Genomic DNA, 14,272 nt, shown 5'->3' with positions numbered 1-14,272 from the left:
GTAGGTGCTTGGAACAAACTTCCAGCAGACGTGGTTGGGCAATCCGCAGGAACTGAATTGAAACATGCCTGGGAAAAACATAGATCCATCCTAAGATAAAACACAGGAAATAGTATAAGGGCAGACCAGATGGACCAGGAGGTCTTTTTCTGCCGTCAATCTTCTATGTTTCTATGTTTCTGTGTGCCTTTAACAATAACAATAACAAATACAGTTGGAAGGGACCTTGGAGGTCTTCTAGTCCAACCATCTGCTTAGGTAGGAAACCCTACACTGCTTGACACAAATGGGTATCCAACATCTTCTTATAAACTTCCAGTGTTGGAGCATTCACAACTTCTGGAGGCAAGCTGTATAACTGTCAGGAAATTTCTCCCTAGTTCTATCACGTGACCCATGGGGGGCGCTGCGACGGTCATAACTGTCCTGCATCACGTTTTTTTTCCAGTGCTGTTGTAACTTCGAACAGTCACTAAATGAGCTGTTGTAAGTCAAGGACTCCCTGCGAAACATTGCACTGACCTAGAAAGCGGAGCGGAGTGTCTCTCGGATGATGGATGGGACTAGACTGGGCTGAGCTGGGCTGGTCCTTCCTTGGAATTAACTGCTTCCTGGGAGGCAGGATTGGCAAGTCCCACTAGGAAGGGCAGCGGCGATGATTAAAGGCCTGGAGGCAAAAACAGAGGAAGGACGGCTGCAGGATTTGGGTTTGGCCAGACTGGAGAAAAGAAGGACTAGCAGGGGGCAGGACAGCAGCATCCCAGTATTTGCATTTTTTTAATTTTTAATTTTCAACACATATTCATACAAATGTCAATGCATATACCTCACCTGTACATATAACAAATAGTACATTAGTTCATATTTTCCATTTCTGTATCCTTATTTTCACTTTTTTCTTGTTTAGTAAATCAATAGTCTCTATTCAAAGTTCATTTCCTCACTTTATTATTATTATTATTATTTATTGGATTTGTATGCCGCCCCTCTCCGCAGACTCGGGGCGGCTAACAACAATGATAAAAACAGTATGTAGAAATCCAATTAATAAAACAACTAAAAACCCTTATAATAAAACCAGACAACACACAAACATACTATGCATAACTTGTAATGGCCTAGGGGGAAGGAATATCTTAATATCTGGGGGCATAAATGAGTCTTGAGTAGTTTACGAAAGACAGGGAGGGTGGGGGCAGTTCTCATCTCCAGGGGGAGTTGGTTCCAGAGGGCCGGGGCCACCACAGAGAAGGCTCTTCCCCTGGGGCCCGCCAAATGACATTGTTTAGTCGACGGGACCCGGAGAAGGCCAACTCTGTGGGACCTTATCAGTCACTGGGATTCGTGCGGTAGCAGGCGATTCCGGAGGTAATCTGGTCCCATGCCATGTAGGGCTTTAAAGGTCATGACCAACACTTCCATCTCTCACCCTTCTAACCTTCCCTCTTCCTCTCACCTCTCCTCCTTTAACCTTCTCCAAAAACTCCTTCCTCCCTCTTCTTCTTAATCCTTTCTTGAGCGATTCCTCCTTCTTGGGGGGAAAAACCCACCAAATATCAGTATGATATTTTTAATTTATTACCTTATCAATTTTCTTATTCTTAAATTATCTTAAACACATTTGTTGTTATTATTCTTTATTTTGGTATATACTTTGGTATGTAGTAGTATTAATTAAAAATCTTATAAATCTAATGTCGTCATCCGGGTTAAATTATTTCTTTTCTCTTTCTTACTTTTTTAATCTTAATCCCAACCCTAACTAAACTCACTTTCTATCCATCTATAACACTTCATCCAACCCTTGTAATACTCAGTGTCCTCTCTGTCCTTAAGTCTCAAAATTTTTTGGAGAACATCTTCTTCTGGTGGAATCTTCCACTTCTACCCAAAAGCAGTTCTTGCAGTTGTCGTTATGTGTACTATTAGATATAAGTCTTCTTTAGTTAATTTGTCTGGCAAAATACCTAATGGAAATATTTCAGGCTTCAATATCTTTGAGGCTGCCCTCTGCCACATATCCCATAGGGTTGGTCTCTTCCAGGTCCCGTCAGATAAACAGTATTGGCTGGTGGGCCTGAGGAGTAGGGCCTTCTCTGTGGCTGCCCCGGATTTCTGGAACCAGCTACCTCCGGAGGTCAGGACTGCCCCCACCCTATTGGCCTTCACAAAGCTCTTAAGACCTGGCTTTTCCGCCAAGCCTGGGACTGTTGATCTTGCAGTTGTAATCTGTGAGATCCGGCCATGGAACGATATACAGTGGTACCTCTACTTATGAACTTAATTCGTTCCGTGACCAGGTTCTTAAGTAGAAAAGTTTGTAAGTAGAAGCAATTTTTTCCATAGTGTTCTGCCAGGCTCTATGGTATAAGTCTCCCGAAAATTCAAGGGTACAAATTTCAGACACACACACACACACTTGAAAGTTCAAAGACAATGTTCTTTATCACAAAAATTCAAAAGAAGCAAAGCACCCTTTTTGTATTGCAAAGAGCACTAGTCCCAAAACAACCTGGTAGTCTGTACAATCGCCTTAATCAGTCCTTAAGTACTTAGCTTGCAGCTATGAAGGAACGTCACAGCCCTCCTTCTTCCACGAAGTGAGACACACACACTTTGCTCTGCTTTGGTTTCAAAGTCGTGAAAAATCAACAAACAAAGTCCGGAAACAGCAAGGCACGGTCCTGAAGAAACAACGATCAGATAATCTTCCACAATGGCCAAGCCAGCACGCTGCTATTTATATCAGCAGTTCTAATTTCTGGAGCCCCTCCCAAACACAGGTGGCCTCTCTTATCTCCTGTAATATTTCTTCAATTGGTCTCTTCTACACATAACTCTGCTCCTGCGTGGGTCCAAGACTTCCGCATCTGAATCAACTGAAGATAATGGAGATTGGCTTCCTGGGCTGTGTGCCAAGCCCCCCTCTTCCAAGTCTCCCCCACCTTCTTCTTCGTCCGAGGAAACTGCACTACCTGACTCTGTCGGCAATAAAACAGGCCTATGACATGTTGATGTTTCCCCTGCATCCACCTCCACATTCCTTGGGGCAAGAGCTGGGCCAGAGCCAACCACAACACATAAGAATCAATGTACAAGCAAATAACGTGTGCAAACTCATTAAGAAAGAAATAAAAGCTCGGAGTTTGGGTGGGAGGAAGAGGAGGAAGAGAGGAGGACAGTTGCTGCTGAAGGAAGAAAGGGAGGGGAGGTGAATCAAAAAAATCCAAAACTTTAAGGCTTACAAAAAAAAAAAGAGGGACTCTGAGGCGGCAAGGAGGAGCACACGCCTCCCATACACCCGGCGCGAGGCTGCCTCCCATACACTGCACCAGAGAGAAATAGCAGGAAACTGGCCAGGCCTTCGTGCCGCTCTCAAATTTCCTGGGAAATTTTTCCGGGCTTGGGTTCTTAAGTAGAAAATGGTTCTTGAGAAGAGGCAAAAAAAAATTGAACACCCGGTTCTTAAGTAGAGGTACCACTGTATATGGGTTTTTAATTGTTTTAATGTTTTGGATATTTTTAATATTATATTCTGCTGTTGAGCCGCTCAGAGTCCTTGGAAGTTCTTAAAAACATTGGAAGTTTTTAAGAAGAGATTGGCTAACCACTGGTCTTAAATTGTATAGGCTCTCCTGTTGAGCAGGGGGTTGGACTATTCTGACCCTCTGATGGGTCAGAAGAGGGTGGGAAGGGCTGAGCTGGGCCAGGCCGGTCCTACCTTGCAATTGTCATCTTCCTGGGAGGCAGGATTTCCAAGTTCTATGAGGAAGGGCAAATTCCTGAGATGGGGCTGACAAATCTTTTTGAAATCTTAATATCTGGGTTGAAACTGTGGCATGGGAAGATCGGGCATCCCGAGAGGGAAATGAATCAAGAGACGGCTAGTCCTCAACTTACAACGGTTCGCGAACTGACCGTTCAAAGTGACAACAGCACTAAAAAGAGGGACTTAATGGCCAGTTTTCCAGTCTTTCGCAGCGTCCCTGTGATGACGTGGTTTACATTCAGATGCTTTTGACTACCAATTCACACTTTTGACGGTTGCAGCCCATGTTACACCAACACTCCGCAGTCTGCATTGGTTGCCGATCAGTTTCCGGTCACAATTCAAAGTGTTGGTTATGACCTATAAAGCCCTTCATGGTACCAGACCAGAATATCTCCGAGACCACCTTCTGCTGCACGAATCCCAGCGACCAGTTAGGTCCCACAGAGTGGGTCTTCTCCGGGTCCCATCAACTAAACAATATCGCTTGGCGGGACCCAGAGGAAGAGCCTTCTCTGTGGCGGCCCCGGCCCTCTGGAACCAACTCCCCCCAGAGATTAGAATTGCCCCCACCCTCCTTGCCTTTCGAAAGCTGCTTAAAACCCACCTCTGCCACCAGGCATGGGGGAACTGAGATACTCTTTCCCCCTAGGCCTTTACAATTTTATGCATGGTATGTCTGTATGTCTGTTTGGTTTTTATATACAGTGATCCCTCGATTTTCGCGATCTCGATCTTCGCGAAACGCTATACAGTATCGCGATTTTTCCCACCCGATGACGTCACTCCCTTCCTTTCTCATCTTTCTTTCTCTCTCTCTTTCTCTATCTTGCTTCTTCCTCTCTCACACTCTCTTCCTCCCTCTCTCATCTCTTTCTTTCCTTCTCTCTCTTTCTCTATCTCTCCCCCTCTTGCTGGCGGGCGGCGGGCGGCGGGCGGGGCATCAGCGAGGAGCCGGGGTTTCTCCTTTGCGTGGGCGGCTGGGAAACCCCGATCTTTGTCTGCTCGCTGCTGCTGCGCCGAGCAGATCAGCTGCTGGGCGGCCGAAGGAACCTTCCCTGGGTCTTCCCCCTCTTGCTGGCGGGCGGGCGAGCGGCGGGCATCAGCGAGGAGCCGGGGTTTCCCCTTTGCGTGGGCGGCCGGGAAGACCCAGGGAAGGTTCCTTCGGCCGCCCAGCAGCTGATCTGCTCGGTAGCGCAGCAGCAGCGAGGAGCCGAATCGGGGTTTCCCCTTTGCGTGGGCGGCGGGGAACGCAAACTCCACCATCTACGCATGCGCGGCCATAGAAAAAAAGGGCGCGCATGCGCAGATGGTGTTTTTACTTCCGCAACCATACATCGCGAAAAATCGATTATCGTGAGGGGTCTTGGAACGGAACCCTCGCGATAATAGAGGGATCACTGTAATGGGTTTTTAACTGTTTTTAGTATTGGATTTTGTTATATACTGTTTTATTGCTGTTGTTAGCCGCCCCGAGTCTGCAGAGAGGGACGGCATACAAATCCAATAAATAAATAAATAAATAAATAAATCCTGGGGTCACATGATCCCCTTTTGCGACCTTCTGACAACGGGGAAGGCAGATTCAATTCACAACTGTGTCCAGTTCTGGAGACCTCACCTACAAAAAGATATGGATCAAACTGAACGGGTCCAAAGATGGGCGACAAAAATGGTGGAAGGTCTTAAGCAAAAAACGTATCAGGAAAGACTTCATGAACTCCATCTGTCTAGTCTGGAGGACAGAAGGGAAAAGGGGGACAGGATCAAAACATTTAAATATGTTAAAGGGTTAAATAAGGTCCAGGAGGGAAGTGTTTTTAATAGGGAAGTGAACACAAGAACAAGGGGACACAATCTGAAGTTAGTTGGGGGAAAGATCAGAAGCAACGTGAGAAAATACTATTTTACTGAAAGAGTGGTAGATGCTTGGAACAAACTTCCAGCAGATGTGGTCGGTAAAAGCACAGGAACTGAATTGAAACATGCCTGGGATAAACATAGATCCATCCTAAGATAAAATACAAACAATAGTGTAAGGGCAGACTAGATGGACCAGGAGGTCTTTTTCTGCCGTCAATCTTCTATGTTTCTATGTTTAACTTCTGGTAGCAAGCTGTTCCACTGGTTAATTGTCCCTACTTTCAGGAAATTCTTGCTTCTCTCTTGGAATACATTCCATCTGTTGCTTCTTGTCCTGCCTTCGGGGGCTTTGGAGAATAATTTGACCCCCTCTTCTTTGGCGCAGTCCCTGAGATGTTGCTATCATGTCACTCCTTGTCCTTCTTTCCATTAAACTAGATACACCCAGTCCCTGCAACCGTTCTTCATATGTTTTAGTTTCTAGTCCTCAAGCATCTTTGTTTGAGCCAGCATCTTCTTTCTGACATTTCTGCTTCATGGCGCCCAGGGCTAATATTTGCTTGCACTGGCTGCCGATCAGTTTCCGGTCGCAATTCAAAGTGTTTGCTATGACCTATAAAGCCTTACATCGCATTGGACCAGAATACCTCCAGAACCGTCTTCTGCTGCACAAATCCCAGCGGCCGATAAGGTCCCAGAGAGTTGGCCTTCTCCGGCTCCCGTCGACTAAACAATGTCATCTGGCGGGTCCCAGGAGAAGAGCCTTCTCTGTGGCGGCTCCAACCCTCTGGAATCAACTCCCCCCAGAGATCAGCCCCCACCCTCCTTGTCTTTCGTGGCGAGGGGGGCGTTTGCCCAGGTTCGCCTGGTGCACCAGTTGCGGCCCTATTTGGACTGGGAGTCACTGCTCACAGTCACTCATGCCCTCATCACCTCGAGGTTCGACTACTGTAATGCTCTCTACATGGGGCTACCTTTGAAAAGTGTTCAGAAACTTCAGATCGTGCAGAATGCAGCTGCGAGAGCAATCATGGGCTTTCCCAAAAATGCCCATGTAACACCAACACTCCGCAGACTGCATTGGTTGCCGATCAGTTTCCGGTCAGAATTCAAAGTGTTGGTCATCACCTATAAAGCCCTTCATGGCACCAGACCAGGGTATCTACAAGACCGACTTCTGCTGCACGAATCCAAGCGACCGGTTAGGTCCCACAGAGTGGGCCTTCTCCGGGTCCTGTCAAGAAAATAATGTCGCTTGGTGGGACCCAGGGGAAAAGCCTTCTCTGTGGCGGCCCCGGCCCTCTGGAATCAACTCCCCCCGGAGATTAGAATTGCCCCCACCCTCCTTGCCTTTTGTAAGCTCCTTAAAACCCACCTCTGCCGTCAGGCATGGAGGAATTGAGACATTCTTTTCCCTTAGGCCTTTACAATTTATGCATGGTATGTTTGTTTGTTTGTATGTATGTTTAGTTTTATAATAAGGGTTTGTTAGTTGTTTTTAGTATTGGATTTACATGATGTTTTTAATTACTGTTGTTAGCCACCCCGAGTCTACGGAGAGGGGCGGCATACAAATCCAATAAATAAATAAATAAAATAAATAAATTGCTTAAGACCCACCTATATCGCCAGGCATGGGGGAATTGAGACACCTCCCGCAGGCTTATATAGTTTTATGTATGGCATGCTTGTCTTGTATGGTTTTAAAATAATGGGTTTTTAGACATTTTCTTTTAAATATTAGATTTGTTACATATATGGGGTCTTTTTTAAATCTTTAATATTTTAAATTGTCAGATTATTTATGATTTGTTTCCACGTGTTGTGAGCCGCCCCGAGTCTTCGGAGAGGGGCGGCATACAAATCTAAGTAATAAATAAATAAATAAATAAATAAATATTGTTATTATTACTGTTGTGAGCCGCCCCAAATCTGCGGAGAGGGGCGGCATACAATGCTAATAAATTATTATTATTAATTATTATTATTATAATTATGACAAAACTGATCTGTAGGCCGTACCATTCTAGGAAGAGCAATAGGCCTACGGCATCATCCCTTGCAGAGGCCTCTGTCTATGTGAGTGTGTGTGTGTGTGTGTGTATACACACGTGCGTGTTTTCTATTTGAAAAGAAAAAATCATTTATTGACGCACCTGGAAGGTTGAAAAACACGTTTGGAATGTGAGAAAGTTGAAGGTTGCAAAGGGTGGGATTGCGCAATCGAAGGGCAGGGGGAACAGGAAACAGTAGCATCCTGAAACCATCAGCCTCTCCCCGCCCCCTGCCCTGGGCGTTCAAGGAACATGGGTATTTCTGCCTGTGACACAAAAGGGTGGATGTGCCTCCCGGCCAAATCCAAAGGGAGGGAGAAAAAGGGAGTGGCGTCTAAAAAACATTTGGTTCTTTGGAGGGTTGCAAACCCCCCAAACCCTCTGTTCTTAAAGTTAGGGGGTGCAGCTTTTCAGGGCTTATATCTTGCCATGTGTCTTGGGTAAGGTTCTTTCTCTTTCTTTCTTTCTTTCTTTCTTTCTTTCTTTCTTCATTCTCTTCCTTTCTTTCTTCCTTCCTTTCTCTCCCTCCCTCCTTTCTTCTTTCTTCCTTCCCTCCCTCCCTCGCTCTCTCCTTTTTTCTTTTTTTTCGTTCTCCTTCCTTCCTTCCTTCCTTCCTTCCTTCTTCCCTTGCTCCCTGCTTACTTGCTTCTCTCCTTCCTTCCTTCCTTCCTCTGTTCCTTTTTATATCTTCCTTCCTTCCTTCCCTTTCTCCCTCCCTCCTCCCCCTTCCTTCCTTGAGAAGGGCGACATAGAAATCTAATTAAATAAATAAATTAAATAAATACATTTCTTTCTTTCCTCCCTCTTTCCTTTTTCCACCCTCCCTCCCTCTCTCTTTCCTTTCTTTATTCTTTCCCTCCTTCCTCCCTCCCTCTTCCCTCCCTCCTTCCTTCCTTATTTTTCCAATTAAAAATCAATAAAACAAACAAACAATACTACATACAAAGCAAACATCTACATCACATTAATTCCATTAATACAGCTTTATGCCATCGTAATTTCCTTCTCATTTCCATATTTTCCTATCGATTGATTGATTTGGATTTGGATGGTGTCCACTCCCCAGGGACTCTGGAGTAGACTTATGGCTATTGTTATGTACTCAAATGTTTTTTCTCTTTTCCTGTTTGGTGTATATACGGGTACCTGTTATCCCACATTTTTGTACTCTTATTCTCATGTATATACACTATATATATTATTTTACAACCATTTGAATTCAAGATTACATCTCTCACATTTCGTCTTTTTTGTTTGTTTCATTTCTTCAGCGTACTTCGTTCTTATTTTACTTTATACGTTAATTTTACTTTTCTCTTTGAGCCAATCACACCATCTATCTCAAAGTTTATAAAACCCTGTTTCCACTCTCTGTGTGTCTATATGTCAAACCGGTGCAGAAGTTGGTGAGAAATTAATGGCTTGCCACACTATCTGTAGAAGGCCTGGTGTTTATGGGCATTTGGGAGGGGGGATTTTCATAAGGGAACAGAGCCAGCCACAAAGCTTTCTTTCGAGGGGTTCAAGGTTATCCTATACCCACCCACCTGGGCGGAAGCAGAAGGAGGACTGGCCACGCTGGCACACAAACTCAACCCTGACAAGACGGAGTGGCTGTGGGATTTGCCTCCCAAGGACAATTCCATCTGTCCATCCATTACCCTGGGGGGGGGACTACTGACCCCCTCAGAGAGGGTTCGCAACTTGGGCATCCTCCTCGCTCCACAGTTAACATTGGAACACCATCTTTCAGCTGTGGCGAGGAGGGTGTTTGCCCAGGTTCGCCTGGTGCACCAGTTGTGACCCTACTTGGACAGGGAGTCATTGCTCACGGTCGCTCATGCCCTCATCACCTCGAGGTTCGACTACTGCAACGCTGTCTACATGGGGCTACCTTTGAAGAGTGTTCGGAAACTTCAGATCATGCAGAATGCAGCCGTGAGAGCTATCGTGGGGCTTCCCAGATTTGCCCACGTCTCTCCAACACTCTGTGGCTTGCATTGGCTGCCGATTAGTTTCCGGTTACAATTATAAAGCCCTTCATGGCATTGGACCAGAATACCTCCGGAACCGTCTTCTGCCGCATGAATCCCAGCGGCCAGTGAGGTCCAACAGAGCTGGCCTTTTCCGGGTCCCGTCGACTAAACAATGTTGGCTGGTGGGCTCCAGGGGAAGAGCCTTCTCTGTGGTGGCCCCGGCCCTTTGGAATCAACTCCCCTCAGAGATCAGAACCGCCCCCACCCTCCTTGCCTTTCGTCACCTATGTTGCCAGGCATGGGGGAACTAAAATACCCCCAGGTATATATAGTTAATGCATGGAATGATTGTGTTGTATGGTTTTAATGTGGGGTTTTAGATGTTTTTAATATTAGGTTTGCTATATTGTATTATTTGTTGTGAGCCGCTCCAAGTCCACGGAGAGGGTCAGCATACAAATCTAATAAATTATTATTGTTGTTGTTATTATTATTATTAATCTGAGTGGGCAACGTGACAACTTTGGGGGGGGGCATGGGATGTGAACTTTCAACTGGGTGGGAAACTCAAATTCTGGTTTCCCAGTGGAGGTGCCAGCACGAATCCCAGCGACTGGTTAGGTCCCATAGAGTGGGCCTTCTCCGGGTCCTGTCGACTAAACAATGTTGTTTGGCGGGACCCAGGAGAAGAGCCTTCTCTGTGGCGGCCCCGACCCTCTGGAACCAGCTCCCCCAGATATCAGAGTTGCCCCCACCCTCCTTGCCTTTTGCAAGCTCCTTAAAACCCACCTCTGTCGTCAGGCATGGGGGAATTGAAATTTTCCCTTCCCCCTAGGCTTATAGAATTTATACATGGGATGCTTGTTTGTATGATTGGGGTTTTTTTAATTGGGGTTTTTTAGATTATTTTTAATATTAGATTTGTTTACATTGTCTTTTTTATTGAGTCTTCGGAGAGGGGAGGCATACAAATCTAATAAATACAAATACAAATGGCTCTTGGAAATAAAACTTTGAGGAATATTTTGACTCTGATTTAGCTTGGATGCTGCCTGAAACTTTGACACTTTGCCCAGCCCTGGTTTTAAAAGGAAGGTTTTATTTGCAAGGGGGGGGGTCATAGTCAGCTTTGATCCTGGCTTCAGTGGGAATTGGTTTATCTGAACTTTCCTTATGTCCACAATGCTCAATTTAATGTGTTACGCCTTTTAAATTTGAACCACATAGGTCAATCCTTCCTTTCTTGTAGATCAGGAAGGTTAATTCCCAAGCTGGGTCTGGTGCAAGAATGTTCTATGCTATACGAGCAGATGGATTGCTTCCTGTTGGCATCGCTTGGTGCTTCAGAGCATAGTTATGTAGCTGAACGACTCACCTGTCATGATTGACATACCAAACAGTGACTGCCAGGAATCTCATGTGCGGCTTAAGATACCTTCAGCTCTTTTGGGAGGTTCCTGGGGAGAACCAGTGGGGTGCACACAATTAGCCTACGACCCCAATTGAGCCCCAAAGTGCTGCTGCTAAGACATATAACAAGCAGGAAGAGGGAGATTGTCCAGTTCTGGAGACCTCACCTACAAAAGGATATTGACAAACTTGAACGGGTCCAAAGACGGGCTACAAGAATGGTGGAAGGTCTTAAGCATAAAACGTATCAGGAAAGACTTCATGAACTCAATCTGTAGAGTCTGGAGGACAGAAGGGAAAGGGGGGACATGATTGAAACATTTAAACACGTTAAAGGGTTAAATAAGGTTCAGGAGGGAAGTGTTTTTAATAGGAAAGTGAACACAAGAACAAGGGGCCACAATCTGAGGTGAGTTGGGGGAAAGATCAGAAGCAACGTGGGAAAATATTATTTCACTGAAAGAGTAGTAGATCCTTGGAACAAACTTCCAGCAGACGTGGTTGGTAAATCCACAGGAACTGAATGTAAACCTGCCTGGGATAAACACAGATCCATCCCAAGATAAAATGCAGGAAATAGTATAAGGGCAGACTAGATGGACCAGGAGGTCTTTTTCTGTCGTCAGTCTTCTATGTTTCTATGTTTCTATATTCTAAGTGGATTTTTACAACCTCATTGGTTCATTTATTTATTATTTATTTGTTTATTATTTATTTTTCGGTGTATAAGACGCACCGGAATATAAGACGCACTTTAGTTTTTGGGGAGGAAAAAAGGAAAAAGAATCTGCTTACCAGGTATTCATGTGGCCAGCGTCCTTAGTCTGGTCAGCTTCAGCACATTATTTGACCCCCTGGTTAAGGGCTTTAAAAAAATTATTCTGAGAGAGTAACAATGAAAGGGCTGGAAAGAAATATCTGGAGCAAGTAAAGCAATGAAAAAAAAACCCTACATACATTCTTGGCAGAGAGTAATAATGAAAGAGCTTGCAAGCCGGTAAAAAGCTGGAAACATTGCTAGAACCTGGTTAGGGCTGGAAAGAAATGTATTCAGAGCAAGTTAGAGCAATGAAAAAACCCTGGAAAGATTCAGGGCTTGGAAAACATTCTTCGCAGAGAGTAACAATGAAAGAACCTGCAAGGTCAGAGCTGAGAAGATTGTTAGCACCTAGTTAGGGCTGGAAAAAAAGCGACATTCAGAGTATAAGATGCACTTTTATTATCAGCCTTTTTTAGGGAGGAAAAAGGTATGTCTTATACACAGAAAAATAATTGGATTTCTACGCCGCCCTTCTCCGTAGACGCAGGGCAGTTTACAAAACAAGAATAACGACAATAAGAAGACTCAGAAGATTTGGAATTCATTTTATGAAGAGTTAAAAATAAGGAAAGAAAAACAAAATTACAGTATAATCATCCCCTAGTCATAAAAGTAAGAAAAGCAATATTATTAAAATAATATCTTGTTGAAGGTATATATTGAAATAATATTGATTAAAATAAGGCGGTAAAAAGCAGAACAAAGATGTATATAAAATTAATAACCAAAACAATTTTTTTATACTGACTGTAATTGCCGTAGGAAAATTCTTTTCTTTTAAGGAAAATGTATTTAATGGACTGAAATATTTCAATTTTAATATATATATACTGTATTTCTTTTTTTGTTTGTTTTGTAATAGTATTTGTATTAGTTTTTGTTTGTATGTCATATTTATGTATTGTTTTCTTTTTAATGTTTATATTTCAATAAAAAACACTTTAGGTTAGAATATTGGTTTAACAGAGTGATGTTTACTACCTTGAGTTGCCTACCGAGTAATCAAGTCGGCTTCCAATCTAACCAATGCACCAGTCAGTGACTCTCTCTGGCGCTTTCTCTCGGCAGGAGGACCACAACGGCATGGAGTCCGACCTGGACAAAGACGAAGTCCTACAAGCCCAGCAGGGCGAACTTTCTGGAGAAAAACTCCTGACCACCGAATACTTGGGAGTAAGTACCGCCGTTTGGGTTGGGATTGGAGTACGTACGATGGCAAGACTCCGCAGCCCATAAGGCTTCACGGGTGATATTTTCAACGCTGGGTCAACGGAGGGGGCTCCCTGAGCTTCGGAGCTCCGTCTACCTGGCCTACAATGCTGATGAGTCTTCCCACATTCATAGACCTGGGTCTTTGTGAAACCCAGTGTTTGGAGTCGGGGGAAAGGGGTAGTGCTTGTTGCCCTTATAGTGTTGTGTGTGTGATGTCTTGTTGCCCTTATTGGCTTAGAGCTGTGTTTCCCAACCTTGGCAGCTTGAAGATATCTGGACTTCAATTCCCAGAATTCCCCAGCCAGTGAATGCTGGCTGGGGAATTCTGGGAATTGAAGTCCAGATATCTTCAAGTTGTCAAGGTTGGGAAACACTGGCTTAGAAGACTGGCTGATCCCTCCTTTCTCCTAAAGACCAAACTGGAACTCTTCCAGTTAATTTGTATTTTTGGAGGTACACTAGAAGGCTCTACGTTGAGGCCTGGGCGGTTTGAAGATGTGTGGACTTCAACTCTCAGAATTCCACAGACACGCAAAGATGGCTGATGTGCTCCTCCTTCTCCTTCTCCTTTGTAACACTGATGATATTACCCAGTTAGGTCATGAAATGTGTGCAAGAAACCAAGCCCAGAAAGCAGTGAGAATCTCACACTTCCCCTCCACCTTTCCTCCTTCTCTCTTCTGTCCCTGATGTTGTTGCCTAGTTAGGTCATGAAATGTCTGCAAGAAAGTGCAGGAGAGTGCAACATATCTTAGAGTCCTCTTCTCCTCTCTTCTCTTCTCTTTCACTTCTCTCCTCTCCTCTCTTCTCCTCCCCTCTGTCTCTTCTCCTCTTGTCTTCTCTCCTCTCCTCCCCTCCCCTCCTCTCTGTCTCTTCTCTTGTCTTTTCTCGTCTCTCTTCTCCTCTTCTCTCTTCTCTTCTTCACTATTCTCTCTTCTTCTCTTCTCTCTCTTCTCTTGTATTGGCAGTTCTGTGTTAGCAAAAACTTCAGAAGAGAAGGATTGAGGGGTAGTGATTTCTGACAGTCTCAAAATGGGTGAGCAGTGTGGTCGGGCAGTAGGGAAAGCAAGTAGGATGCTTGGCTGCATAGCTAGAGGTATAACAAGCAGGAAGAGGGAGATTGTGATCCCCTTATATAGAACGCTGGTGAGACCACATTTGGAATAAT

At 44.6% G+C, this 14,272-nt stretch overlaps 1 protein-coding gene across 3 annotated transcripts in view; it reads left to right on the top strand.

The window, feature by feature from the left end:
• ARMC9 (armadillo repeat containing 9) overlaps positions 1–14,272 on the top strand; it is a 153,339-nt gene that overhangs the window by 104,307 nt on the left and 34,760 nt on the right. For all 3 annotated transcript variants that reach the window (XM_070753808.1, XM_070753810.1, XM_070753809.1), the window contains exon 20: positions 12,961–13,065. In XM_070753808.1, coding sequence (XP_070609909.1) covers positions 12,961–13,065 — 105 coding nt within the window. The remainder of the gene's footprint in view (positions 1–12,960; positions 13,066–14,272) is intronic.

The sequence above is a fragment of the Erythrolamprus reginae genome, chromosome 5 (assembly GCF_031021105.1).
Source record: "Erythrolamprus reginae isolate rEryReg1 chromosome 5, rEryReg1.hap1, whole genome shotgun sequence".
In the NCBI taxonomy this organism is placed as follows: Eukaryota; Metazoa; Chordata; class Lepidosauria; order Squamata; family Dipsadidae; genus Erythrolamprus; species Erythrolamprus reginae.
Note: the sequence above shows the minus strand (reverse complement) of the source record. Positions and strands in the feature narration are given on the sequence as shown.